Source organism: Dicentrarchus labrax, unplaced genomic scaffold (genome assembly GCF_905237075.1).
Source record: "Dicentrarchus labrax unplaced genomic scaffold, dlabrax2021, whole genome shotgun sequence".
Classification (NCBI taxonomy): Eukaryota; Metazoa; Chordata; class Actinopteri; family Moronidae; genus Dicentrarchus; species Dicentrarchus labrax.
In genome coordinates, this window is record NW_026136721.1 from 28,686,178 (window position 1) to 28,708,316 (window position 22,139).

At 39.0% G+C, this 22,139-nt stretch overlaps 2 protein-coding genes across 3 annotated transcripts in view; one reads left to right on the forward strand and one right to left on the reverse strand.

Moving 5' to 3' along the window:
- The window catches only part of uchl1 (ubiquitin carboxyl-terminal esterase L1 (ubiquitin thiolesterase)), a 5,717-nt gene extending 785 nt beyond the window's left edge, over window positions 1-4,932 (reverse strand). The window contains exons 1-9 of the mRNA XM_051385210.1: window positions 4,804-4,932; window positions 4,683-4,694; window positions 4,103-4,231; window positions 3,104-3,245; window positions 2,751-2,836; window positions 2,118-2,165; window positions 1,648-1,717; window positions 1,509-1,567; window positions 1-337 (exon numbers count right to left, since the gene is read on the reverse strand). The exon at window positions 1-337 is cut by the window's left edge and continues 785 nt beyond it. Coding sequence (XP_051241170.1) covers window positions 254-337; window positions 1,509-1,567; window positions 1,648-1,717; window positions 2,118-2,165; window positions 2,751-2,836; window positions 3,104-3,245; window positions 4,103-4,231; window positions 4,683-4,694; window positions 4,804-4,836 — 663 coding nt within the window. The 5' untranslated portion in view covers window positions 4,837-4,932 and the 3' untranslated portion in view covers window positions 1-253. The remainder of the gene's footprint in view (window positions 338-1,508; window positions 1,568-1,647; window positions 1,718-2,117; window positions 2,166-2,750; window positions 2,837-3,103; window positions 3,246-4,102; window positions 4,232-4,682; window positions 4,695-4,803) is intronic.
- A 5,755-nt stretch (window positions 4,933-10,687) lies between these two features.
- On the forward strand, window positions 10,688-21,468 carry anxa5b (annexin A5b). 2 transcript variants are annotated; one of them, XM_051385036.1, is made up of 13 exons: window positions 10,688-10,861; window positions 11,157-11,204; window positions 14,708-14,792; window positions 15,168-15,262; window positions 16,221-16,334; window positions 16,457-16,547; window positions 17,569-17,648; window positions 17,776-17,826; window positions 19,159-19,252; window positions 19,367-19,462; window positions 19,567-19,625; window positions 20,713-20,835; window positions 21,050-21,468. In XM_051385036.1, exons 2-13 carry the CDS (start codon window positions 11,202-11,204, stop codon window positions 21,110-21,112), a joined length of 954 nt encoding a protein of 317 aa, XP_051240996.1. In that variant the 5' UTR covers window positions 10,688-10,861; window positions 11,157-11,201; the 3' UTR covers window positions 21,113-21,468. The 2 variants fall into 2 exon arrangements, with proteins under 2 accessions (XP_051240996.1, XP_051240995.1); XM_051385035.1 differs by lacking the exons at window positions 10,688-10,861; window positions 11,157-11,204 and having other exon boundaries at window positions 14,699-14,792.
- The last annotated feature ends 671 nt before the right edge of the window (window positions 21,469-22,139 follow it).

The following is a 22,139-nucleotide window of genomic DNA, read 5'->3' on the forward strand; positions in this document are numbered from 1 at the left end:
CAGTTATTTTGAGCAGAAACATGTTTGGATGGTGTGTTTGTGTGTACATGTGCTAAAGAAAGCTTTGTTCATGAGATGAAAGTACAACGTGTGGAAACAAGATGTGCTTCATAGTGCATAGTGTCTGCAGATGTATGTGTTGTCCACAGGTCGTAATGGAGTGTGGGAGGGGGGGGGCTGCTGATTGTGTTTGCCATGTGAACACTTCAGGACATTTTGGTTTACAATTTGGTGGTGTTGTCCTATCGAATATCTAACTGTGACAAAGAGCCACGGAAGAGAAACGGACCTCGCCTTGCTCTCTTTCCATGAATCCACGGCACACTTTGGCTGCGTCCTGGGTGGGTGGACAAAAAGAAAAAAAAAAAAGAGAGAAAAGCAGGTGTTTACTCTTCGGTAAAATGTTAATGTAGTTTTACTCAAGTTTCAGTCATTATTTTTGCTCCATTGTACATAAACTAGAAATACTGCACTTCTCAAGACAAAAGACATGATTTCAGTTTTGTTTTTTTACATTTAAATACAATATTACTGCTCCTATTTTTATACTTTGAGTAGGACCGGGGAATATCACTAAAATAATAATATAATATGAGGCTTAAAGTCATGAAATGTGGTTAAGGTTGTTCCAGATAGTTTAAATTTACTACTACATCACACACACACACACACACACACACACACACATTCAGTGATCATATAAAAATGTTTACAAATTAGCATCATTTAATTTAACTGAGATATTGGCATTTAGTTTTAGGCAAAATAATGAATAACTGATTATGTGATATATGTCCTATTATTGCCCACTGAAGTAGAAATGTGAATGCAGGTCTTCATCTGCAGTATTAATCTACGTCGGTATCTCTACTTTAACCTGAGGATTTAAGTAGTTCTTGTTCCTTTAAATGAGATCGAATGAATCACCACAAGATGTAGAGTTGCCATTTTATCAGTAATGCACGTAGAGCCCTCTTGTGGTAGTTTGACGCGACAATCTAAAATGCTCTAGACAAGAGAATCAATGACTTTGGGACTAAAGGCACTTTTTCTTGTTGTATCAGTCATATTTATGATGCTTTTCCTAAACAGCTTTATTTATGTTATTTATCTGATATTCAATAAACAGACCTAACTTACTTGGTTTGAGGAGTGGTAGTTCCACTGAAACATAACTGGCAGCAAACACTGCTTAAATTCAAACTATCCTCACATTAAGATTTTTGTAGACGTTGATATATTAAATTCTCATTTATCCATATTTCAAAGTTTACTAGTCTTCTTTACAGTCCCCTTGGTTTTATGAACACTATTGGATGTCTGAGAGTGCATTAGCAAGGGTTTATTGATTGAATCAAGACACTCGGCAGAAACGGCCACTCCCTAATTCCAGTTTAATACCATGACTCATCACAGACATGTGCATAAAGGAAGTTGGCTCGCAATTATATTTCAACATATCCAGAAATTACACAAAATGTTGAAGAATTTACCATAATTCTACTTACCGTTATGAAGGACCCATCTTTGGTAGGTCCATGCTTCACTGGTCCATTCATTCTCCCATCTTTAAAACAAATCAGATAGTTAGAAATCCACAACATGAAAACACATACAGGAATCTGCATAATGAGGTGACGTGCTTACCAAATTCATACAGTTGTCCGTTTACATTGACAAAGGCAATAAAGTGGAAGTTGACCTTGTCAGCTTCTGGCTGTGAAAGTGGAGATACTAGGAATTAATATTAAGAGTTAAAGTACACACTTCTTTCAGACAGACAGGGTTTTATTTCAATGACAGATGTTTAAACATCATTTAACTGATCCCCCGGTTATCATGAGAGAGAAGGAACGTGGATATGGACGGAGAGGTGAAAGTAAAACATGAACTTTTATCCAGTAATTATTCAATATAATTAAATTTAATTCTCAGGTTTATCAGTTAAACGTATGAAGATAAACTGCAGACTTGAGTCTCCTCAACAGGAACGAGGCTGACTCATTAATGAGCTCTAAGCAGGTTGAACACATATTGAGTAAACGTGCGTCTTATGCTCATGAAAGGGGTAAAAGATGTTAACAATTAGTTGTTGATATTGCGGTTAAGCATCTTACCCTACACTGGCCCTGCGATGCAACATCATTGTGAGCATCACGGATTGCCTGGAGAAGACAAAGGCAGAACATGTCAGTTTAATACTGAAACTGAAACAGATCGTTCTACAAAATACAAACTAATCAGAAGTGTAACTTAGAGGAAAAAGCACAGGCTTAATGTTTAAAAGACTGAGTTACACATTGTTAAAAGTACATTCTGTAATAACGTTACAGACATTTTTTAAAGCATCAATGGACAAATATTTAGCAGTGTCTGGCGCCCTCAAGTGGGTAAAAAAAAAAATACATTACGCAATACTAACAGATATTCTAGAAATGACAAGCCTTAGGTTATCAGTTTTTTTAAATGCACAGTATTTCTTGTATTAGTCATTGAATCTGAAGTATGAGTTATTCATTATTATAATATAAGACAGTAACCATATACACAAACAAAAGGAAAGAAAAGAATTATGAAAGATGTCTCATTAACTGTCTCTGATCATTAACGTATCAGCAATAAACCCTCAGACAACATAAAAGATACTTAAACCTCCCAATTAATGTAACAGCTTAATCTCCATTCTTTGAAATTCAGTTTACAGAAAAAAAAACATCCAAAAGCTTCAACAGTGTGAATGTTTATCTTACCTGGTTCTTCTCCAGATGTTTGGCACGTTCATCAGCAGACATGTTTGCAGTGTCATCAAGAAACTTCTTCAGGACAGAGCCACTAGCTGAAACGACCAAAAGCAGCATCAAGTTAAAAGAAATAAAATGTGCTATTCATTCACATTAAAAAAGGACCACAAATGATCAATAATGACAAAGCCATCCATTTGTAAAATGCACTGAATTCAACAATCACTTTTTTAAGAAATAAACTGGAAAACTAACCCTTTTGTGTTTTTACTGCTGACTCATTGAGACTGACCAACAGAATTCAGTATGTATTGTTTTGTACTGACTGTACTGGAACCAGTGCGTATCTGATCTGGACTCACCAAATGTCGGCTTGCTTTTGTTGTTGGCCACAGAATGCAGCAGGGCGATGGTGCCACAGGAATTGCTTGCCGTCTGCTTCAGGAAATAAACCTCAGAGTCTCCTGCAACCTTGTCTGCCTGCTGCTGTCTGAAAGACTCGTGCTGACACACAGACAGAGACACAGACAGAGATCATGGTCATGGTTATCTGCTCATGAGAACAGCGCAGCCAAATGTGCCACTTGAAATGTGCACATGGATTAATGTCACTATTGGAAACATCAGTCATCAGACGTGTGTGGTCTGTCCTCCTTCCAGGTCTCTTTGTTTGAGAGGTCAGTCGCTCAGGTTCTACCTATCTGGTGACACCTGAAGCTGCTCAACGTCTTCCTGGATCCACACCATTTACTTAAGTTTTAAAATATGCATTTATGCCAAAAAAAAAAAAAAAAAAAAAAAAAAAAAAACTGTATATATTGTGATTTTCTTTAAATCCACACACACACACACACACACACACACACACACACACACTCTATTGCTTGTCTGTCTGTCCTGGGAGACGGATACCTCTTCTGTTGCTCTTCCTGAGGTTTCTAGGAAACTGTGACGGGCATTTGATAATTTGATTTATTAAAAAAAAAAAAAAAACGGACAACTCAATTATAAGTTGCAGGCAGGCCTAGTGTATTTTGGCTGTTGGCCATGGGGATGTGGTCTGGCTCCCAGGGTCACAATACAAGAAAACCTTATCTGAGAATGATACCAGTCTGTAGTTTAATGTCTAAGCTTAACAGGATCATTTTTTAAAAAAAGCCTCTGCTATTTCATCTCCTCCTTACCACCCCGCTCTCACCATATTCAACCCATCACATAAGACTACAGCTCTTTCTTCCTCTGCATCCGTGCCCTCCCTGCACCTCAGTCTCACCCCACCCCAGACAGCCTGTATCACCCCACCCTCGGCCTTCCCATCCAGGAAGTAGTCTCTCCACCACCACCACCACCATTATTATTACCTGTTGTGTCAGTGGGAAGAGCAGCATCAAGGCACAGCATGGTTTCGGGACGGCGGCGAGCTGCTCATCCTCCAGCCCCACCACATCAACAAAGCGCCAGCTTTCACCCACGCCAAGCGATTTCATCAGCTGGAAACACACAACCAGGAAGATATATAACAAAAACACGATGAATTAAAATGGGGACATTAGAGGGTTTCATGGGGCGACATGTAGAAATGACCCCCACTGGTGGTGTTCAAAGATGCTGCGTTGTGTTGGTCCAGTCTGACCACACCCTTAAGCCCAGACACTGGGGACAGCGCTGGGGAGGATGCTGAGCAGATAAACGATTCTCCTGCTTGTTGTCGCAGCTCCTTTTGATATTTCCAGGTACTTTATTACCTTAAAATGCCACTGTAAGATAAAACGCTGGAGCCGTATTTGGTCGGCCTGGTGGCGGTTTTAACGGTCGCCTCAGCAACCGCTCTCCTACCTAGCTAACGTTAGCTGAGTGTAAAAAAAAAACTTACCTGACAGTTGAAGCAAACAGCGAATCAATATGTCGCCATTGCTCACCGTCTAATGTTTGCTAACTCACCATGTTCAGCATCTGAAACGACATAAACAGAGACGACAGGTGAGTTTGTTGCCCGGTTTTTGTTCGGCGTTAGTTCAGTAAAGTTAAGAAGACAGTTATCCCCCCCCCACCCACCACCCACCTCGGGGTTGATCTCCATCGGGGTCCACTCCATTTTGGCGAGGTTTTGGTGTGACTCCGCAGGTTTAACGTTAGCTTGTGTCTCCGTGGTCTGACGGTTCCTGCCGCTGTCAGTTGGAGGTACCGGAGGAGCGTACCCGCTATTTATGCTGCCGGTCATACCACTTACCGGCAGACAGGGGGGGTGGGCTCAGATCAAATGACCCGGGGTGTACATGTTTAACCGGCCTCCCGAGAAATATCACAATGATTTAGACGCCAGATTTAACTTGCTGCACGTTTCGATTCAGCAGTGACACCATAGAAAGAGATCTATCATCTTTTTCAGATACAATAAAAGTTAAATCACACCGCTGAATGTGAGATGACTCGGGTCAAATCGCGTTCTTTCCAGAAAGAGAAGTGTGACGTAGTAATAATTCCCTATCAACAATGGTCTCTTAACAAGTATTTTCTTATAATATTTTATTGCTAACTGCAATGTATTTGTCAGTTAGACCAATAATGAGACCTATTTCTCTTGAATTCTGGCCTAAAGGTCTGTTTATTCTATATATATATATATTCTGTCTTTATAACAATAAATGGAAACTCTACTGTGATTTTTTTTTTCTGCAGTTCATTAGCCCAATGTGGCTGCATGCACCTGTGAGTGTGATATAAAAATACATTGGTAACACAGGGTATTGATGTCTATGTCTTCTATAACATCCAATATACAGAAAATAATGTATGTTGTGATATAAGGCTCCTGCACTTCCAACATGGAGGACAAACAGGTATATTCTGTGAAATGCATCTGGACTTAGTGTGTTAGGCCTATGTATAATGATAGCATTTATGTGCAGAAATGTCCTAGAATCTTTGGCTTTTACCATAAAACAATTATAAGTTCAATAATCAAAGAGGAAATTACTATTCAGTTCAACTCTGCAACAATCCCGATGATGCCAACTATCTTTAAAGCTATGTGTTACATCCTTGTAGATTAAGATTTCAGCTTTTACCAGTGTTGCAGTCGCCCATCCAGATCTGTGGTGTATAGGATGTAAAGTACAAGTACAAGAATAAGGCAGCACATGATGGTTTACTGGAACTGAGGTGCAACAGACTGCAGTTGACAAAGCTGACTATAGTCCAGGGGGGCGCTATTGTACCAGTAAAGAGCAGAGGTCTCCAAAGTGGGAGATAGGCCTCCTCAGGTGTGCTCCAAACAGTTTCAGGGGAGGCTCAGTGAATGGAAGTGAAAAAATATGACATTAGTTAAAGGAAATGGAATAGCCTAAATGTGTGTGATTTGGTTAAAGAGACCAAATCACTGATACAGTAGTTTGGGGTATTTGTTGATGTTTTTCCCAGTTACCCAGAGTCAGAAACTAATAGATTAATACATATCTTTCTTATGCAATTGGTGTAGTCTGAAGATATGTCAGTCAGCAATATCAGACTATCTTGGCGAAATTGTGAGTGATCAAATAACATGATCATGATCCCATAGGCATCCGATAATTGAGCAAAATAAAGCAAGTAAACTAAAGGGGGTGCAAAGCATTGTCTGAGGGGAGGCCCAAGTGCATTATGTGCAAATGTGCATGACTTTGAGTGACTATTCCCTCAGTTACAGTTAGGTAGTACTCTTGCTGGTTTCTTCCAGAGGGATATTGCTTTAACGTTTCCTGTTTTCCCAGTTTTTGTGCACGTGTTTCTTCATGTAAGCACGTATCTGCGTAACACCTGAATGTTCACGCTGATACATGTCTGTGACAGTGAGAGTAAGAGTGTGTAAATAAAGTGTCCTTTTTTTATATTAGGTTGCGGATATGTGACTCACTACTCTTACTTCCTTCTGGTAGCACTGTCACCAGTGTTGTAGTGGTTCCTGGAGAGGTGGGTATACTCAATTTATACTTAATTTATGGCCCCAAATGTTTTTTATAGCGACCCATCCAGCAAAGGATAAACGCCCTGTGTTTTAAACTGTGATGTTAGACTAAATATTTAATAAAAATGTGCCAGCACTATTTGCATATCATCTCTGAACTTGTGCAGCTTGACTTCAGGCAGTAACATAACAGACATAACTACATATTGTTACATTTTGAGTGATGTATTTCTTATAGTTTACTCCATCCACTGGATAGCTCATGCATTTGCCATCCAAGGAAATAAATTCACTCCTACTGAATGACGGGTTTCAAAGGGATTTAGAGCTCGGTACACCCAATGCTGACCCACCTCTGTATACTCTGCACTACACCAGTGAATGTAACCCATCTGCAACTTCACTAGTATGACTGTAATGTGAGCAGTTATGACTTAAATGAATAAATTGTATAGGTTAACATACAGGTTAACACACATATATAATATATATGTTATTCTTTGTTTTCTTACACCGAGCACTCATCGCATGCATTCCCTGAGAGAGAGGAGCATCTCCACAAGAATCTTTTGAGTTTTTTTACTATCAATTATGTGTATGACATTTTAAATTACTGTTTAAAAAAACAGATGAAACCTTTGAGACCATAACTCCAAGATCTTTCCAAATACACAAGCAGGAGGACGTTACTTTGATCATGTATCCCTGAAGAAAATGGCAGAGAATGAATAAAGCGCAGTGTTAGTGTTTCACTGTAGCTACAACCTGCATGATAATTACTCCTGCAGGGTGGACTTTGGAAATATGTTTTAATCAGAAGTGAAGACAGACGATCACAAAAGCTATCGATTATACATACCTGCAGGGTGAGGTCAGTGTGTGTGTGTGTGCGCGCGTGTGTGCGAGAGAGGGAGATTGCCTGTGGGTTGATGGGTTCATAGGTCAGAGTTATATAGGTAGCTGTTGATATATGTGTCTACATGTCCATCTGTTTGTCTGGGTATTTAAATATTAGTAGTATTTGTGGGTGGTTTAAAAAGGGGACAAACAATATTGAGGCAGTGGTTTGTAGAAAATCCAGAAGAAGACAAGAGAGGACTGTGGATGTCGGAGAACAGAGGACACTGGTGACTTGGGATGCTCATCAGCTCATTGGATATTCAGCTGCATCCTGGAGACCAAATCACCATAGACCCACTACTACGATCAAGATCTTTGCTCTTAAATCTGTTTGACAGTGTGATGATTGTGGTCCTCACAAGATAAGAAAAAAACAAACATTCACGTCTGGACAACAGAACCAATTTCCCTTCACTGGATTTCACTGTATCCTGTCCTAAATATTTAGGAACTAGAGGAATGTAACTTCGACTTTTGACTCCTTTTTCCTGTGCTCGCCGCCATGCCTATCCTGGCACAATTTGGGGAGGTGAATGGTGTTCCTCCTTTACCAGCAGGTTGGGAATGGAGCACGGTGGTCTACGTTTGTCTCTTCGTCTCACTCAGCACGCTGTTAGCTCTGTTTCTCTGGTTATTACTTCAACAATCACAATGCTACCGATACAGACAGTGATGTGACCTACAACTGCAACCTCTGCATCCTCCTTGTGGATGCCTGTGAATGTTTGTGTCTTGTGGACTCTGAATCTGTGTTGTACCATAACATTTGAAATATATTACACTTCTGTGAACGATAACAAATAAGTTTATATCTGGTCTGTATTATGATCTAAACCAGAATACAGTTTTCACCACAACTACCATGTAAATGTCTGAAAATGGCTCAATCTTCACCACCAGATGGAGTCTGCACAGTTGTCATGGCGATGGCTCAGTTGTCCTCACATATTATTTGAAGGCCATGAGATGCAGTTGATAGCTCTGGAGGAAGAAAAAAGGCTCATAATGAGGGGCAATGGTGGCCTAAAGGTCAGATAACCGGGGCTGTAACTGGAGAGTTACCAGTTTGATCCCTGGACCAGCAGCCTAGCATTACTGTCACTGAGACGGGAGAGGGAAAGTCACTTGAATAAATCAATGTTTTTAAAAAAGTGTACCAAGATTTCTTATTGTTTTCCGAGGAAAAGTCAACGTCCACATTCAAAATGTTTTTGTTTATTGCTCTTTCACAATAAAAGAACATCCATCTTCATTTAAAAGGTCCGCTTTGTGAGCTTCTTTCATCAGAATACACTCATATGTGTGTTTAACAGTATAACCCACATTCTCTCTCTCTCTCTCCCTCTCTCTCTCCTTATCTCTCTTTCTCTCTGTCTGTGTAAAGTCTTTGTTAGAATTGATCTGTAGCTCTCAGTTCAGTTTACTTGGTGAGTTATTAGCATGGCATGAAAATTCCACACATGCCAAAGGCGACAGAATGGATAGCATTCATAGTAGAAACAATACTAATCAAATCAATACATTTCTGAGATAAGGTTCTTCATTCAGTTCATTTTACCCCTGTGGTAAATCAGTCTCCACCTGATGTCCAGTTCTGGTCTGATTATATGGTCAGCTTCTGTTTTCTGAGTATATAAATTACAAGGTATTATTATCGCTATACATTATTGGTAACCATTATTTTGAACTTTTGTTACGTTATTATTTTAGATGAAGTTCAGTTCAACCTTCAGATGTCTTAAGACACTGTTGGCCTTTAGTCACGCACAATAAACCAGTGTTTTATATATATATACATATAATCTTCCTGATACTAAACTTTGGATGTCTCAAAATATCCTGTTTGGTGTCCAGTAACTGTGATTATTCTTTGGTCTTAACAAATGTTACAGCCAAATCTAAAACATGACTAAGCAACGAATCCATTTTCCTTTCAGTGTATAGGCTACATGAATGATTTATTAAACTCTTAATACAATCCGTTCCACGTGTAGCTGTATAACTTCTTTTCACTAAGAGATAGAAAAAGGAGTAGCTGGACATGTAGAGTATGATATTTGTATATTGTCTTTAACTTGTAGGTGTGAGCGCAGTGTAAACAGACCTTTCTGTTATCTCTTGGCTCATCATTAACTCGGTGCTCTGAAGTGACCTTAAAGCTGCTAATCAATATTTTAGTATTAATAATAGATCGAATGACAACGTGTAATGTGAAAGGGCTCAGTCTCAGTGACGAAAGTTGATCGCTCAACTTTGCAGGTCCATTTGTTCAATGGAGTGTTTTAGCGTCTTTCAGCTGATTGTTTTTGTTTTATGGCCCTTTAATCATTAATAAAAGCTTTCTGCTCTCATCAGCTGTGGTCCAGCAGCAGCAGGTAAAAAGTTCTGATAAACACGCTTTATGCTTCCTGTGCAGCACCAAACAACAGGCAGACCAAATGATCAGCTATAGCTGGTGGACATAGTGTAGCGTTCAGCAGCTTAAGAGCGAAAACTATCCCTCAGGATGTTTTGTAGACCAAAACAAACAAAACACTGGACTTAATATTTGTCAGGTCAGCAGTAAAATAAGGCAACTGCTTGTGTAAATAGGCAACTGTTAGCAAACATGTTTGTCTTAACATAATATTAGATGGTGATTTCAGCTCGTACCACTGTCCCAAAGTAGCAAATAAATAAATAAATAAATAAAAATCTATGTCTTTAATCAAAGAGAAGATGCACTTAAATAATAACAATAACTGATATTTGAAAATCTTCAATATAATGAAGTCTTTACAACAAAAATTAAAAAGATTTTAATGTGCACCTCTCAACAATGTTGACAAATACATTATTTAACAAATGCTCATGTTCAAGAAAAATCTAATAAAAAGAAAAACTATTCATTATAGGCTGTATTATAATGACATTTGGTGTAAACGTGGAAACATACCTCAGAATTAAAACGGCTCAAGGCTGAAGTTGCTAAACTTTATCCTATAAGGATCCTTATCAGGTGACATTCATGTAAAAGTCATTGGGTTAAAAAAAAAAAAAAGCAGCTTCAGGACACCTGAAACAACATTTCCCAGAGTGCTTCAGGAAAAGGGGCTGTGCCAGAGCCCGTGCGCACCGGGGTGTGGCCCACCCACGCGCACGCGCACACTCACGCGCACAAACGGAGAGTATTTCTGAGTGGGTGTCTGACGTGTTGTCCTTCTTCTCTTCCTCTCTTCTCTCTCTGCCGGCCGAGTCGCTGCTCACCGAGCTTCATCCGACAGCTGCAACTCCTGCGGTAAGTTCCTCCGCTCACCGGGACACTGTAACGCGTTACTGCCCGGATACACGTTCATCAGCGTCGGCCATGTGAGCCGGGGGACAGGCACCTCTCCTTTGTCTCATCTGGGGACAAAGGAGAGGTGCATGTTCGTAGGAAGACTAAGCAAGACTGCAGGGGAGTTAAAGGAAGGCACCGGATAAACATGAGAAAGATCAAGTTAACTTGCAGATGTTTGTAGTTTAAAACATCTGGAGTTCAGTATTCGTCAGGTTAAGTTGTTAAATAAAGTTTTTCTCTCTTTTTCCAACAGACTTTCTTCCTACCGCTGAAAAAAAAACCCTCCATCACTGTCAAAATGGTGAGTCATTTTCATTTCACAGATTTCTCAGCCCTCAATCTAAAAAAAGAAAACACGGCAAGTTTTATATTAAATAATAATAATTGTTCATATAGGCTTTATAAAAACCGTTATTTATGCAAATGTGTGACTCACAATAGTTTATACCCTCTGAACTCCAAGACAACGCCCACTTTCTTTTCCCTTATATAATGCTAAGATCAGATCTGAATGTAGGCAGGAGAATATTTATTCACTTTAACTATAACTTTTTCAGGTTGACATTAAACATAAAAGCCTGTGAATGTAGAGGATGTGGGTGTTTAAGATAAAGTACGAGCTCAACAAACATATACAGAAAGAGTAACTTGTGTGTTTTAACATAAAAAAAGTTGTCATATTGACACTTTCACTAATTAAACTTTCCAGTTTATCAAGCGTGTGTGCGTGTGTGTGTGTTTTAGTACTTTTTGGGGGCTGTGAAGAGAGTTTTCATTTGGGGAAGTTGAGAAGTTTAGTTTATGACTCATGTGGGCTCTTTTCCAGTCGGGTGGGTCTCTCCGTCTCTCCACTTCTTTCTGTGTTTAATACACTGATTTCCACATCCAGCCCAGAGTTTCAAGCCGCCCTCCCCTCTCTTAAAGGAGAATCAGTTACATTTCCCTTTTTGAGGGTGAACTTTCGTTCCCATAAAACAATAAAAACAAAGTGATAATATTCATGATAATCAATTGTGACGCCGCTGCAGTCTGCAAACAGTTTAATCTGGGGCAATAAACTGAACTTCTCCTGCTATGAACCGCTCACAGAAGTCAGTTTGTGTCTGTGAGGTCAAAACCTGATATATGTTATTCTTCAGTGCTGTAGACCTTTATTATTTATTATTGTCCATAAAAATATGAAAAACACATCCACCTTTGCTCTGGATTACTTGTTCACGTGCACTGTAGTTTATTTTGAGTCAATCCTACAAACTGTACTCAGTCCTTCAGCCGTAAATACTCACTTCCACATTGTATTGGTTTCAGTAACATTTTCTACGGTGCCCAGCTCTTTTAGGGAATTATTAAGCCTTTTATAAAGCACCATTATATATTCGTGACACGTGTTTATGGATTTAAGTCTTCAGTAGGAAACACTGAGGTCATAAGTCCAAGCAGCGTCCCCACCCACAAAGTCATTGTGGAGAGAAAATCTGTAAAATGTTGTAGTAATTTGGATGTTTTTCCTGATATAACAACAGTTATATGTACCAGAGGTTCTCTACATGACAATCTAAAAGCCGATTTTATCGAGAGTTTTAGCCGTTTTTATAAGCGTTTCATCTCATGATGGAGTAAAGGGTTCAGTCTTAGTATTTAAAGATGTTTTAAGCCATAAACATACTCTTTTTTTTTTTTTTTTAATAATAATTTGTGTCCCTCGTTGTAAAAATTCTAAATATATCAATGTTCACGAAATTCTTTAAATTCTGAAGTCTCATATTTCACTGTAAAAATGTCTACTTCCTGAAAACTGTCAAAAATACGTGGCACTGACTCTAAAAGTTCACTATGTAAACAGAACATTGAAATCCAATATAAACAGTATTAACACAGTTAGCAGTAAAATCCACAATCGGACAATATGACAGGGGGACTTCCCTTCATACAAACATAACTGCATTGGTTGTGTACTGTCTCCATGGCAACCACAGTCTCTAAATGACGGAGAGGACTAATAAGACCCTGTGCCCGTAATCTGCGCTTTAAAGGTAACAGATGCCATCTGTGACAGCCAGTGTTAACATATGGCGGGGTCAGCATACCTCCATCAGAAGCCCCTTAAGTTCCAGGTCCTGTCTGAACTCGCTCCGCAGGACACACAACATCTTCCTCGCCACCGGAGCTCAACCTGTGTCAAACATTCCAGTGGAAGCGAGCTACATTGTGTTGTTGTTGTTGTTGTTGTTGTTGTTATTGTTGTTGTTCTAAATATCCCGTTTGTCCGAGCAGCTGTCTGCACTCTAATTAGATTTTGTTTAGCTTGTGGTGCTTGAGTGTGTTTATACGAACGGGGAGAGAGCTCGTGGACATTTTGACGTCTATTCCTGCACAAGAAGACAGAATCCTGGTTGTTAATGGCAACTTGTTATTTGTACAGCCCACTTTTCCAAAACCAGATTTTCAAGGTCAGAATTCCAGAGACATTCTCGTGGTTTTCCTCTTTAAACATCTCTCCCCCTGAAGCAACCGGCTGCCTGTTTATTGTTAATGTGTCACAGTTTTGGGGCTTGTCTGTTTAGCATTGTTACAGAAAGAAGCTTTTTTTAAAAACTAAAAATCATTCTTAAAGTAAATATTAACCACTTAATCACATTCTTGCTGTCTTCAGTTTGGACCAGTCTGCTGTTCTGAAATACTCTTTCCACATTCAGAGAAATTATTAGCCTGATAATCAGACTGGATTGCTGTTTCGTTTCACTTAATTCAGCATATTGAAACTGCTGAGCACATCTGAGGATGTGGGAACATGCTGGTTATGAAACTGGAGGGGGTTTGATGGGAGATCTTGTGTAGTTCACGGAGCTGAAAGTCTGTAAGCCCTTAAGTGCATTTAAAATGGGAGGGGGGGATTTGATGAGTGTATGCACAAAACAAATCTGAGATACGAGGTTTAATATGTAAGGATGAATGCAGAGATTCAGAAAGTATATTATTTAATTAAATTAAGAGGAAGAAGTGCATAAATGAACATGAGGAATCTGAAATATGTGTTTTTATATCGAAGCGTGAATGTAGAGATTGATAATGTGTTCTGCAAGAAGGCGGAAAGTTATCCATGTCACAAATCTGAGATCTGGTATTTTATAAGTGTGAGTATTTTAACTTATGCAGAGGCAAGACTTTGATAAACTTAACAGAAGCATGAAATTAGTGACGTATGATCTGCAATGTTATAGCATTTACTTTATATCTGATAAGAAGCCATAGACAGTGTGCATAAATAATGTTGCTGTAGTTATGGTAACATATTACAGCTCAGAAGCATAAAAAAAGTTATTTATTTGCTTTTATGAATCAAACAACAACCAGCAGAAGACAGTCAAGTTATTAAATATGCAAAGATTTGTCCCCAAGTGTCCAGAAAACCTGCTGTGTCCTTGTATTTCCTTTCTTCCTTACTTATTTTTCTTGCTTTCAGCCAAATTTTAAAATGCGTTTTCTGGTTTGTTTGGAGGATTTTAAGCTCGCTCAAGAGTCAAAGGAAACACTCAGACCACAAATAGTGATTAAAGTTGAACACTTATTAACTTTTTAATTACTAAATACACAACACACTATTTTGTACTGTATCATCTGTATATTGCAGTTGGAAGAACATTTGAATGTATGTAAACGTAAACATGCATTATAGAGGTCCAGAATCCAGGAAGAAAAGTGTTTATGGGGATAAAATATATCTTTTGGATAAAATAAGACATATAATTTGGGAGAATCTACACTGGAATAATCATCTTCTGTCTTATTTTTTCCATGTTGCAGGCCAGCAGAGGAACTGTAAAACCCAGTTTAAACTTCAATGCCACTACAGATGCTGAGGTCCTGTACAAGGCCATGAAAGGGCTGGGTAAGATGCTTGCTTATCTGCTTGCTTGCTTCAGCACGGTGTCATCTGATATGTTGAAGGTGTGTCAGTCAGTAGTACAACTCTCACAGACCAATGAGAGAGTTTTTTGGGGGGAATTCTTCCCTCCGTATACTGTAGTAATCCCTGCTGTCTGTGGGGAGCTCCACCCAGACACCAGTGAGTCATAAACAGATGAAGCTTGAGTCACTGTGGGCAAACACATCAGCTGACCTCGACTGAAGCCTGTAATCATGTGGGAGAAATAATCAACTGTCTACGTAGACAGAGCGTGCTCGTTGTTATGGAATATGTGTGCCATACGTGTGCCTTGTGTAGAATAGTTACAAATAAACACTTGGCTGCTTGTTGCCGTAGGGACCAATGAGGATGCCATCTTGGAGCTGTTGACGGCCCGCAGCAACGCCCAGAGGCAGGATATCAAGATTGCCTACAAAACTCTGTTTGGAAAGGTAGGACTTCCTTAACAAACCACATGACCAAACACATGACCTCATTTAAAGCAGTGATGTTTATACCTGGCCCATATAGCCTCGTCCTGATTGAACAGTTATGGTTACAGACTCACTCTCCACCTTCCTACGCTCATATTTTGAGTGTAATTTATTTGCCGAAAAAGAGGCAAAACACATTAGAAGTTAAAGATTGATTTCAGTTAAAGCTGCATTTAAAAAAGATTTAAAATTTGTATAAAATATAGTTAGCAAAAAATAATAAAATAATAAATAAATCTGATACCATGACAGATCTACACAGAACTGCATGAACACTTAAAGACGGACATTTTGGGAGATGCACTTCGAAGAACTTGTTGCCAAGAGTTAGTTGAGAAGATTGTTTGAATGGTAAATATAAAGCTACAGCCAGCAGTTGTTTACCTTAGCTTAGCATAAAAACTGGAAAAAGGGGGAAACGGGTAGTCTGGATCTGTCCAAACGTACAGTGAACTTTAAAGGTGCTGATAGATAGAGCAACGCCAGCTGCTTCCCCCCTGTTTCCATTCTTTATGCTAAGCTAAGTGGCTGCTATCTTAAACGTCATATATATTTATATTTAGTACAGACATGTGGGTCAATCTTCTCATCTATTGCACAGCAGGAAAGCAAATAAGCCCAAATTTCCCAAAAGGTCGAACAATTCCTTCAACACAAGCTGAGCAGAAAAGTTTGTGCTGCCACAGCACAGACAATAATTACCTCCCAGCATGATTATTATTTAGTAATGTGAGCTCAACAGGAGACTCTAGCCGAACACACATCAAAGCTACAACTTAACACTGTCAAACCATTACAGTCAGTACAGTACGAATGCATACAAATACAAACAGGATTAGCTTGCAGCACATGACAACCATAAAATCCTTTCTTTATTTATGCTGCACCGGAACTAAATAATGTATCTCCGTGACAGGATCTGGTAGATAACCTGAAGGGAGAGCTGGGAGGTAAATTTGAGACCCTGATCGTGGCTCTCATGACTCCACCCATCGCTTATGATGTGACTTCCCTCCGCAACGCCATCAAGGTAAGTGTTTGCCAGGTAGGAGGCGGATAGAGACTCCTACGTGCTGAAGACGTAGAGTTTAGAAATGTAAGCTGGGAACTTGAAATGTTATTTCATCAGACATTTCCTCCTCTGACCTGTAGGGGGCAGGAACAGATGAGAAGGTGCTGGTGGAGATCCTGGCCTCCAGAACACCTCAGCAGGTGAAGGAGATCGTCGCTGCTTATAGAAAGGGTAATACACACATGCACAATGCACACTTCATGATAAACTCACCTGAGACTGAGACCATGTTTATATTCTGCAAAAGTTAGACGTTCATTTAGAGTATTCCTTTTGTGGGGTGATGATTCAGAAATGTTCTCTTTTTTTAATATACTGTTGTATAATATTCATTTTAAGGAACATAAAGATACAATAATACATACACACATACATAGTTTAATGAGCTGTTAGTCACTTATGTAGTCATACAGACGTTATATTGATGAAAATACAGTAATGTCTCAGTAATCTTCTTATGAGGTCGTAAAAACTATACATTTTTATCCAGTATTGCAGGAATTTATCCGCCCGTACATTTATTAGTTATTCTCTCCGTACTTTGAACAGTAGTCACAATTTCTATCCAGTCTGTTTTTGTTGGAGGTCTGTAACCATTTTCGTGTTACAGCTTTCTTGCTGGCTGCTATTAAGTATCTTTAGTAGATATTTGTCTTGCACCAGTAAATGAACAGCGATATTGCCAAACTCCATCACCGATTATGTTCTGTATTGCTGGGGGGAATGCTGTAGTACTGTATTTTTGAGGCATTTTATTGTCATATTGTGTATTTATTGGATAGAGATAGTTGGAAATGACAAGAAACGAGGGAGAGAGATGCAACAAAGATCCCCAGCTGGATTCAAACGTCGGCACCAAATGGCACACAGACACAGATATTTCCCCTCAGGAGCTAGTAGAGCCCAACAACAGAGCTAAAGGAGAGTGAACATTGGACTTAAAGGTGGCGAGAAACACAAATGAATGATAATATTGCTCCGTAACTGCTGGATGTGTAAATAAGCAACTGTTTGCCAACATAAACGCTGCATCAATATGAGGATATGTCAACAACTTGTTTCCTTGTTTACATGTAAATCATTTTTACGTGTAAACAGACTGTATTAGTTTTAATTTTTTAACATCTCTCTGATGTATTTGTGTGTTTTATAATAGTGAAACAAAAGAAAACATGAATGTGTGTTTCCTCAGAGTATGACGACGACCTGGAGGAGGATATATCTGGTGACACTTCAGGTCACTTCAAGAGGCTTCTGGTTATTCTCCTGCAGGTAAATATCCTTCCTCTCCTCTCCTTTCCTCTCCTCTCCTCTCCTCTCCTCTCTTTCTCCTCTCCTCTCCATCCCCTCTCCTCTCCTCTCCTCTCCTCTCTAACAGAAATGTTTGGTCTCTCCTCAGGCGAACAGGCAGCAGGGGATCCAGCAGGAAACTATTGAGACCGATGCTCAGGTGAGTCATCTGTTTATTGCTGCTCAGTAAATATTTCTGCTCTTTTTACATCAATGGGATCTTTGTCTTGTAGATTGAGGGTGTGACTGTCACATGTGTTTGTGGATAGGATCTAAATACTGGCCTCTGAAGCCTCTTTCTGTATGTGTTTGTAATGCTGTTATGACTCCCTCTAGTGGAGGGAGATGGGTACAATTCCCCTTAACATTCAATGGCTGAAATTAAAAAGGTAGAAACATACTGCGAAGGGATTCAGTATGAGTCAGCTATTTTCCTCTAGTTCTTTCTGATCATGATCCATCTCCATTACTGAGGAGACTTTGCTGTCAGTCAGTAGTAGCCGAGTAATGTTCAGGTCATTCCTCTTTAGCACGTTACTGTGAGTTTAGCACGAGGACACAATCCAAAGTAAGGATGGGTGACAGGAGGCAATACACTGTATTATACAGTATTATTGACACATTATTACTGATTCATTAGCTCATAATGGTTGTGGCGAAGCTAGTTTTATTATTTATATACGGTTGGGTACTACTATTACGATATATTTTTATAAAATGATCATGTTTCAATCTCAAAGTAACTGTAGTTGTGAGTTAAATAAAGTAAAAAGTACACTATTCCCCTCAAAACTGTGGGCCTACTTGCATACAGTACTTGAGTAAATGTACTCAGTAACTTTCACCACTGAGTAGTAAGGTACGTCGTCTGTGATCTTAATCATATTAGTAATAATAAATATTCCACCACAAGTTACGTACCATATTTCACCAAACACAGAGGTCCTGTGATGTTTGCAAAGTATCAAACCTGGGCTTTAATGAGTGGAATTTGAATATATGGTGCAACACCTACAGATTGATCTATTATAAGATTAGTAAAGTTATTTTTGAAGTGAAGTTTCTGCAGCTACTTCCAATGTTTCAGGCTTTTCTCCATCTGTCAAGCTCAAAGTTTGGTCCATATAGAAAACTGCAGTGAGCACAAACGCCACATCACAAACCAACTTTCGTGCCTGCTGTCCACATCTGGTGTGTCATATTCCTTCCTTTGACTTTATTAAATACCTGCAATATCACACAGCAGCAGAAACTATAAGTTGACAGTGGTCGTAAACGCGCCAACTGAGGGATTATGTCGGTAAATTAGAGTAAAATACAGACTTTCCTTATCCTGTCGAAATTTGGCACATAAAACAGATGTGCGGGGTCATTTCTACATCACATGGGGTCCCCTGGTAATATTAGTCCCATGCAAACAGGGCTCAAGAGTCTAGCTTGTCTCTGATTTTGAAGGACAATGTGTGACGTGTACCATTCGTTTCTGTCGTAGGTCCTCTTCAAGGCAGGAGAGCAGAAGTTTGGCACTGATGAACAAACATTTGTCACCATCCTGGGAAACCGCAGCGCCGAACATCTTAAGAAAGGTTTGTCTCGGAGAGAGAGAGAGAGAGAGAGAGAGAGAGAGAGAGAGAGAGAGAGTCTAATTTTTCTGCAGTGTCATGTAACAGCCGCACTCATTATGAACCTGTGTGTTTCAGTATTTGACGCTTACATGAAGCTGTCTGGATACGAGATGGAGGAGAGTATTAAGAGGGAAACATCTGGAAGTCTTGAAGATTTGCTTCTCGCCGTGGGTACGAAACAAAACTCAAATCCTGCAGACAGTTTCTGTTGTCATCTGCTCGAGTGGTGGTGACTTTAAATGACAAATCGCTGTCTGTCTTGTTTTCTTTTAAAGTGAAGTGTGCCAGGAGCGTTCCAGCCTATTTTGCTGAGACTCTGTACTATGCAATGAAGGTAAGACTGCGAAATAAAATGTCCAATAAGTATAATCAATGTTATCTACTTTCAAATCAGTTAAAATAACACATTATAATGCCAGCAAAAAAGTTCCTTAAAAGTACATTTAAAGTTCTCTGTTGTTAATCCACATGTTCAGTTGTTTCTGCTTTGAGTTTAAATGAATAAAGTCAGTTAGTTGTTTGGAAACGTAAAAAATCTTGATATATTTTATCAAGAAAAACTGCTTGTAGCCCAAAGTTAGTGTAGTCAGTATTGTTGTTTTTCCTCAAATTTGAAGCATTTGTGATATTGGCTATGTGAAAGCACTTTAAAAATAATTAATGTTTCTTTGTGTTAGTTACCAGTAAAACAGATTTCAATGAAAGTGGAACTGGATTCAGGTGCAGAAATTGGGGCATTTTATTGTGTGTGTATATACTATAAAAACTGAAACCTAATGGTTTGCTAGAGGCCAAATGGCAAATTGTTTTCTATTATAAGTTGAAAATGGTACTAGGATCCCAAAGAGCCCTTAATTGACTGACTTCCTGCGCAGTGTCACTCTGCCCGCCATGCTCAGATTATGAAAAAATAATTAGAGATCCTAATTAAAGAGCAGTTTTACCTCACAAAAAAAATCCATATGGAAGAAGAGAGAACTCCCACACACTGGTATCTTTATTTAAGTTAGGACAGACACAGTTAGAGACAGATATTTCCCTCAGGAGTTAGAAACAGTTAAAGTGAATGAATATTGGACTTACAAGTGGCCAGAACTACAAATGAATGATAATATTGCTCTGTAACTGCTGGATGAGTAAATATCGATGGATGTGTAAAATAACTGTTTGCTGAATGCTATATCAATATAATGATATGTCAGTGTTGTGTTGTGTTTCCACTACCTAAAAATCAGTTTATAGTGTTTCATGATTGATGTCCACTGTGTATTTTCCTGCCAATCTGGATCCAGATGCACATTAACTACGTTTTTTTTTTTTTAAATATTAACAGATCTGTGGGGCGTTACCTCGTGCTCTCAGATACTTGTTCAGACATTTATAGATCATACAGTCATCTAATGTTTGTGTGTTTGTTTCAGGGTGCAGGAACTGATGATAACACCCTGATCAGAGTGATGGTGAGTCGCAGCGAGATCGACATGTTGGACATCAGAGCTGACTTCAGGAGGATGTTTGCCTGCTCTCTGTTTTCCATGATCAAGGTACACACACACACACACACAGAGACAAGACAGACATAAATAAACAAATACACAACACTACACACACACACTCACTTATATAAGTTGCCCTACACCAGGGGTAGGCAACCTGTGGCCCTTTAGCCCCCCCACAGTGGTTCCCCCTGGCTTTGGCAAAAAACTGGTTGCTGTCCACTGTCCTACACCTATAAAGCTCTCTGTTTTTGTGTTACAGGGAGATACTGGCGGCGACTTCCGAAAGGCCTTACTGTTGCTCTGTGGTGGAGATGATGCGTAACCACAGCAACACAACATAAACCGCACCTGAGGTGCCTCTTCTCGCTAAGTCGGCCCATCGGGTCACTGAAACCAGAATTTGTATCACATCAAAAACTTTTTTGTCTGTGAGCGACGGCCCATCAGGTCTTTTTAAACTACAATTCCAAATAGTGTCTTTGAAAGGTAGCTAACACTTTGTCATTGTCCACATTAATGCAGCTTTTGGTCGGCTAACATTTTCAATATGATTTTTAATATGAATATCATTCATTTGTAATGCTAAAGTATCACACCCAGTTGTTTTTGTTTGCATGTTGTATGGCAGAAACAATATATGCAATAATAAACATTTAAGCTGATGAAGTACGATGATTACATCTGTGTTGTCTCTGGTGTCTCTATCTATGTGTCGGTAACAATCCCGTCCTGTGGTACACATGTTAAAGTACCCTGTAATATCTGTTGATCATGTACTGGCCTCATGTAGCCACTAGAGGGAGGCAGAGCAGCTTTCATAGAGATAAATTAAAGCACCTCAACATTGTGTCATTGCTAGTAGAAGAGAGTAAAAGTACATTTATTCAGTACTATAAGTAAATTGTACTTGTGCAGATTCATTCTACTCCTACACCTTTTTAATATATAAACACTTTATTTATTTGACATCAACATTAGCTGCTTACTTAGCAAATTAAGACTTCACATACAAACAGATCAGTTTATAAAATGTGAAACTTTCTAGATTAAACCTACTAATTACATCAAAAGTATAAAGTGAGCTCCAGCAGCTTACATACATTTTTAGTTTAATGATTCAATAATGCATAAAACTATTCAGTATTCTCTATAATAAATCAGCTTTTCTTCAATATATTTTACTGATAATACTTTAACTTGTAATGGAGTATTTTTACATTGTGGCTAGGTGTTCTCAAAAAGAGGATCTGACCACTGCTAATTACTTTATAACAGATCTTATCTAATACTTTGATTAAGACTCAGAGAACAACATCGATGCTTTATGATGTTTTATGTCCCAGCAGTGG

Excerpts from the sequence above, each read along its gene's own strand:
- anxa5b (XM_051385035.1), top strand. The coding sequence starts at position 14,699 with ATGTTGCAGGCCAGCAGAGGAACTGTAAAACCCAGTTTAAACTTCAAT. Across the intron at positions 14,793-15,167 it reads CAAGGCCATGAAAGGGCTGG|GGACCAATGAGGATGCCATC; the intron begins GTAAGATGCTTG and ends TTGTTGCCGTAG. Across the intron at positions 17,827-19,158 it reads CTATTGAGACCGATGCTCAG|GTCCTCTTCAAGGCAGGAGA; the intron begins GTGAGTCATCTG and ends TTTCTGTCGTAG.